The sequence below is a fragment of the Lepisma saccharinum genome, chromosome 6 (assembly GCF_977018435.1).
Source record: "Lepisma saccharinum chromosome 6, izLepSacc3.1, whole genome shotgun sequence".
Lineage (NCBI taxonomy): Eukaryota > Metazoa > Arthropoda > Insecta > Zygentoma > Lepismatidae > Lepisma > Lepisma saccharinum.
In genome coordinates this window covers 82,749,687-82,755,853 of record NC_139234.1, presented here as the reverse complement: position 1 = coordinate 82,755,853, position 6,167 = coordinate 82,749,687, and the positions used below count along the sequence as shown (strand labels likewise).

The 6,167-nt window shown below is 37.9% G+C and overlaps 1 protein-coding gene across 1 annotated transcript; it reads left to right on the top strand.

Annotated features, from left to right (window-relative positions):
• The first annotated feature begins 1,205 nt into the window (after positions 1-1,205).
• LOC145989479 (rhodanese domain-containing protein CG4456-like) lies at positions 1,206-2,365 on the top strand. Its single transcript, XM_083124826.1, has one exon. The coding sequence runs from the start codon at positions 1,264-1,266 to the stop codon at positions 1,828-1,830; it is 567 nt and encodes a 188-aa protein (XP_082980952.1). The 5' UTR covers positions 1,206-1,263; the 3' UTR covers positions 1,831-2,365.
• Positions 2,366-6,167: the final 3,802 nt, after the last annotated feature.

Genomic DNA, 6,167 nt, shown 5'->3' with positions numbered 1-6,167 from the left:
CTCATGTTCCTTCTAAAAGCGTACGCGGTTTAGTACAATATTATTGATTGATTGATTGATTTAGTGATTTAAGTCCACTTTATGCACAATAAGGCTAATCGGGACTGGACTACAGTTTAAAGTGGGATCAGAATCGCTATGTGCCTCCACCGTGAATCGAACCTGCGACCCCTTGATTAGAAGGTAACGACGCTACCATTGCGCCATCGGTGAGGCCATAGCAGTATTTCCTACAGCAAACTTCTAAAGTTTTGAGCAACTGATTAGGTATATTGAACACGACAGCCAAGATACAAACTTTTCGATTGAAAGTGTACAAAATAAAGTATGCACAAGTTTATGAAAGTTATTTGTATTATTATGAACATTAGTATGGAGTTCTTTTATTAGACCCCTCTCCTCTCGTACTTTATTGTCAGAAAGTCAGTCATTAACGTTACTTCGTTGTTGAACATTTATTTAAATAGAAAGAGTCAAATATCAAGGTTTATTTAAATTACATTAAAAGTAGTAATTACATTGTACATTTTGTACCAATAAAGCTCCATAGTCTCAATGTATGGGCAATTAAGACTAAAGTATCAACTTTGGCTTAACTCTTCATGTATGCACAATATATTCCTTGTGCTTAAATACGATATTTCAAGTTTAGGCAATCCATAGAGAAAAGTTTAAACACTGATCGTTTTAGAAAAATATGTTCCTTCCAAAAACACTTGAAATACCTATCATATAATGCACATAATGCGTTATGTATGTACTTGGGAAATTCTGCAGGCATTATTGACTAATACATACAACTTCTCTCGATCCAGTTAGAACATTATTTGCCATTATAACATTAGTTAATTTCACACAGCTTACATAATTGATTTATTTTAAGGTGCACAATTAGAAGCACGTTGTATAGTTACGTGCATTTAGCTGGTACAGAGAATGGGTGCTATTTACTCGTTTTGGTTTTAATTTATTATGAATAAATAATTTGAACTCACTTGTGGAGTGGAATATGTAGAGTTGTATCTTTCTTAGTAAACTTTACAATTTTAATAGTTGTGTCAAGTAGAAATATGGGAGCACGCCTATCACCATATTATTATCACCCGGACTAAGCAGTTTTGGCTTCAAGTTATCCAATATTAAAAGGTCTAAGTTTCCAGTCTGGTAATTGGAGTTCTATGACTTAACTTAAAAGTACATGAAGATAAATGATACATTAGGCTACAAGGAAATTTTTTCGAGTTCTAACCAAAGCTGTGCATAATGTATAGAATAGCTTCTTCAAAAGTTAAACTGCTACGGTGCATTCAAGCCTCATTATGTGTAAGAAACAGGGCCCTAATGCAGAATGCATTACGAATTAGTGGATTTAATGCGACATCGTCATCACCAAAATCTGTTCTTGTGAAAAGTAGGTCAATATCCAGTGAGACGATAGGAGATTCTAAGCAACCCTATGAAGTGTACTACGAGGACCTTGTTAATTTTAAGAAAGATGGCAAGTTGACTCTTGTCGACGTGAGGGAGCATGAAGAAGTAGCGAACAAAGATCCAGTCCCAGATAGTATTCACGTACCTCTGTCGGAATTGAAAAATGCATTGCAGATGACACCCCAGGATTTCGAGAGTAAATACGGCTTCAAGATGCCAGAGAAAGGGAGGCCTGTAGTCTTCTCGTGCGGCGATAGAACTGAAAACCTGATAGCCGTGAAGTGGGCTTGGGACCTAGGCTATGTGAGACCACGCTTTTACAAGGGAGGGTTTGGAGGCTGGTATCAGGATTGTGCAACGATTTTGTGTAACTATGAAGCTGATAAAAGTGAAAATTGAGTTGTAACTACATGGATATCTTTCAATTTTCAAGGAATATACAAGAATTACTATTTAGTGTACTGCACTTTGAAATATTCAGTCTACTGCCATTATGAACAGAAGCAACAAATTTAGGGATGAAACTATATACATTACTTACTATTTGGAATGAAGAAACGATAACTCTGACTCAATTTCTCAACTAGATTTTTTACACTTTAAAATATTTTTGTAAAATAAAATTTGTCAAATGGAGAGCTATTGACATTAACATTAAATGTAGTTATTTTTTCTCAGACCTTAGCGAAACAATTATTTTCTCGAAATTTGTAGTTTACATGGAAAACTGTTACAGTAAATTGGAAAACATTAAGAAAAAATATTTCCATCAATTCGCTCCATGGTAGAAAAATGAAACTTTCTGGCTATAAACTGTTTTACAAACATTCATAATTCTAGCGCCTTGTTTACTTGTTCAGTTATTTACAACGTTGTCCTATCCCCCATGGTTATTTGTGGCGTGAAGGATAATTAACTAACTGGTGATATAGAGGTTTAATCAACAGTGGCCCCAAGTGTAAAAAATATAGGGGGGGGGTCAAGTCAAAGAAATATTCCACAAATTTATAAAATGTACTATCGTAACGAACTGTTGCTCGTTGGGATCTTACCAGAATCCTAACCATTATGCTTGGGTAGACACTATTATGGTACCCGGTTCCGGCCTATTCTAACCCAAGGAACTCAGTTCCGACATATTCTAAGCCAGTTTATTCTTTTCTTATACGCGTTACGCCCGGATATGAGTCAAGGCTGATTCAGGCACTCGTGGGAACTTGAAGTTAATGCGATTTCAGAACACGTTTTTGGCTATTCTAAGCCAATTGATGGTGTTAATCGAGGTTTGCAGGCGTCGATGACGTCATGAGTGGCCATTTTGACATCGGTGCTGGATTATTAGGTATAATTAAGGATCTGGATTTATCCGGATTCAACCGGCCCCGATGCAATCTGGGGTAGAAGATATTATAACACAATGTATGGCGTCAGCCTATGTTCGCTACAGGTTAAAGTGGATGCGATCCACTATTTGCCCTTATTTCTAGGTTGCGAACCACGGACCCTTTCATTATTGCCTTATAAACAGCAGAATTAACGTAAAATTGACCAGATTTTTTACTCTTAGGGCCAATATTTCGCATTTTTCGCGTATTTTTACTCAGAAAACGCTATTTGAACGATTCAAGCAAGTGTTTGCATGGCAATTTAGACACACAAACTGTGTTTCTTAAGGCCGTACTAAAGGCAATTTTGTGGTAATTTTTCGATAACAGATGGCAGCACCGTTTGCCATGGCAACCGAGGGCCATGTTGCCAGATCTCCGTGTAATCAAGGTAGATACATACAGGTTGGTCGATTAGGGTACTCCTTGATGGGATATGACGTCACGTTGGTTAGCAGATTTTATTGAAAAATCTAAGTAGATGTGAAGCAACGTAATTGTTTATCATGAGATTTTAGTTGTATGTTCTTATTGAAAAAAATACAACAATTTATCAGCAATGCAAGATAGCAATAGTCGTAATAGTACTATAAAATCCCTTGTATTGTATTATGTATTTCTTTTAATATTTCGAAAGCAGAAGAGAACATACAAAGATAGCTGTAGTTAATTCAAACACGAAATGCATAAAGTAAGAAGAGTAATTGGAATAATTGAAAACATTTTGCAATTACGTTTGAAGCGAATGCTGCATTGACTGTAGAATTCACTTTATATGACAGTACTTGAACATATTTATATCTTTTATCGGTGACGTTAGCAGATTTTCTTCATAAATTTGCAGAATTCCAGTGAACATCTTGTAAATATTTATAAATATTAGCGCTCTCTAACGATCTTTTATCCTTCAAGTGAATAAACATGTAATTCTGCACCCTTATGTTTACTGAGTTTTAATATCGCGATTTTGAAAGAAAAATGTCAGAAGAATCCTGGATACACAATAGAAGACATATTTGTTATTTTTATAATAATTCAATATTAAATACAGTTTTGTAGCGCATCTAATTTATTTGCATGTCATGTCACCACACAATGTCCTGTTTCATAGTTCTTTACGGATTTGGTCTATTCTGGTGTTCAGTTCTGCAGCTGATGTAGAATCTTTGGAAGTATCAGTAACATTTTCAAGTAACGGTAACTGTAAACTACTTATGAAATTAGTAATTGTAACTCAGTTATTTTTCCACCTAACTAATAAGTTGTACAATTACTTTACTCCATGGAAAGAAATATTAACTTGAACCAAATGTTCTCCTCAAAGAATGGGTAAATTGACGATTATTAAAGCCGGCCCCCGTGGCGGAGTTAACTCCGCGACGAGGCGAGGTAGAGAGCAGACGTGTCTAGCGAGCGCTCCCGAACATTCGTCAAGTAGAGTATAATCAACACGCGGAATTTGTTTCTACAGACAGGTGAATATTATATTAACAGCAGAGCGAGCAGCTCAATACCAGTGACGTTAAGTGGACGTATGTAATTCTCAGTCATGCCGGTCAAGCGGTTAAATACTTTGCAATTTACCTTCGCCCGTGTGCAGCAAAGACCGACCACGCTCGCCATCCATGAATGGATGAGAGATGTAGTGAAATTGCGCGTAGCGGACGTTTTGAGTATCGAAGTAGACTTTGTAAAACATCAAGTGTTTGTTAAAGTAAGCACCGAACAATTTTGCACGGAAATAATAGCACGTAGTAAAGGAACCTTCGTATTTACAGACGACACGGGAGAATATGATATACCAGTGCATAGAGCAGACAAACCTGTCACAATCGTTCGTATTCATCTAGTGCCCATGGAATTACCAGACAGTGCCATAACAACTGAAATGTCCAAATACGGAATTGTACAAACAGTACGAGATGAAGTTTATTCCACCTCTCTCCCCTACCCAGTCAGAACGGGCAGGAAAATAGTACGTATCATCTTACAAAAACCGGTGCCATCTTACATTACGTTAAATGAAGAGCGTTACTGGACCACTTACGAAGGGCAACCTAAACTCTGTTTTAGATGCAATGCGCAGGATCACCTACATCATCAGTGCCAGAATAGGTTGGCAAGGTCGACACGCACTGCTGGATACGCTGCAGCGGTGGTAAATACACTCCCCAGTTCTTCACACCCTCCTAGGGATTCAACTGCTCATGACCAGGATACCCGAACCATTTTACCAGTACCGGCATACCGACAGGCTACACCAGAGGACCACAAGGAACAACACGAGCAGATGGACGTCACTGAAGACAACGAGACCAAGGTCAGTACTAAGATCTCCAAACCCCCACAGTTAAATCCGCAAGAAAATAATGCAAGTGATGGGAACAAGGAAAGTGTGCACGAAAGTGCAAGTGAAAGTGTAAGTGGGAACGAATCTATAGTTCCATCCGCCCTATTCGACTTCCCGAATCAAGATCCCCAAATTCCAACAAGTTCGATGTTCACAGCAGCAGAATTTCCAGCACCTATCTCCAAAAAACCCCGCTCACGATCCGCCAGGGATGCGAGGAAAAATGCTACAGACCACATGACCTTACGTCCGAAGAAACAAAAAAAGGATGACGTGGTAAGTACAGCAGTAGAAATACAGCTCAAGCCCAAGAGAGAAAACCCTAATCAACCAAACACTTTTTTAGGAAAAGAGGAAAAAAGCTTAGAACTAATAGGGACAGGGACACATAAACCAAGTGATACAGAAATGCCTACAGTTCATATCTCAGGTAGTGAAGAAGAGATATGAGTGAGTATGCCCAGCGTCAAAAGTGGAACAATTGCAGAGCATAAAGTACAAAAAATAATTAATGCATTGCTTACATAAGATCTTGCCAACCCTAATGTACACATTTACATTAGCAACGATTAACCTTAATAAATTACAAAGTCAGAATAAACTAATGGCGCTAAATGATTTTCTGTCACAGTCGGATATTGATATCGCCTTTTTACAAGAAGTAGGCATAGACAATTTTTCACCCCTGGCAAGGTACAAGGTTCATAATAATTTTACTGCCACATATCAAGGCACAGCAATAGCGGTGCATCAAAGAATTGATTTACATAATGTCACCTTCCACCCATCAGGAAGATTAATAAGTGCGGAATTAGGTCCTTTGTTTTTATGCAATGTATATGCGCCTTCAGGAAGTCACAATAAGCATGAACGAGAACATTTCTTTTCGACAATCTTAAGTCCAGAATTAACATCGCATACATTAAATGCGTTAGTGGCTGGCGATTTCAATTCCGTCCTAGACAGGCAAGATCAACAACCAGGCTATAATTTCTCCCGGA

Bases quoted from the DNA above. Each gene is read 5' to 3' on its own strand.
- LOC145989479 (XM_083124826.1), top strand. From the start codon at position 1,264: ATGTATAGAATAGCTTCTTCAAAAGTTAAACTGCTACGGTGCATTCAA.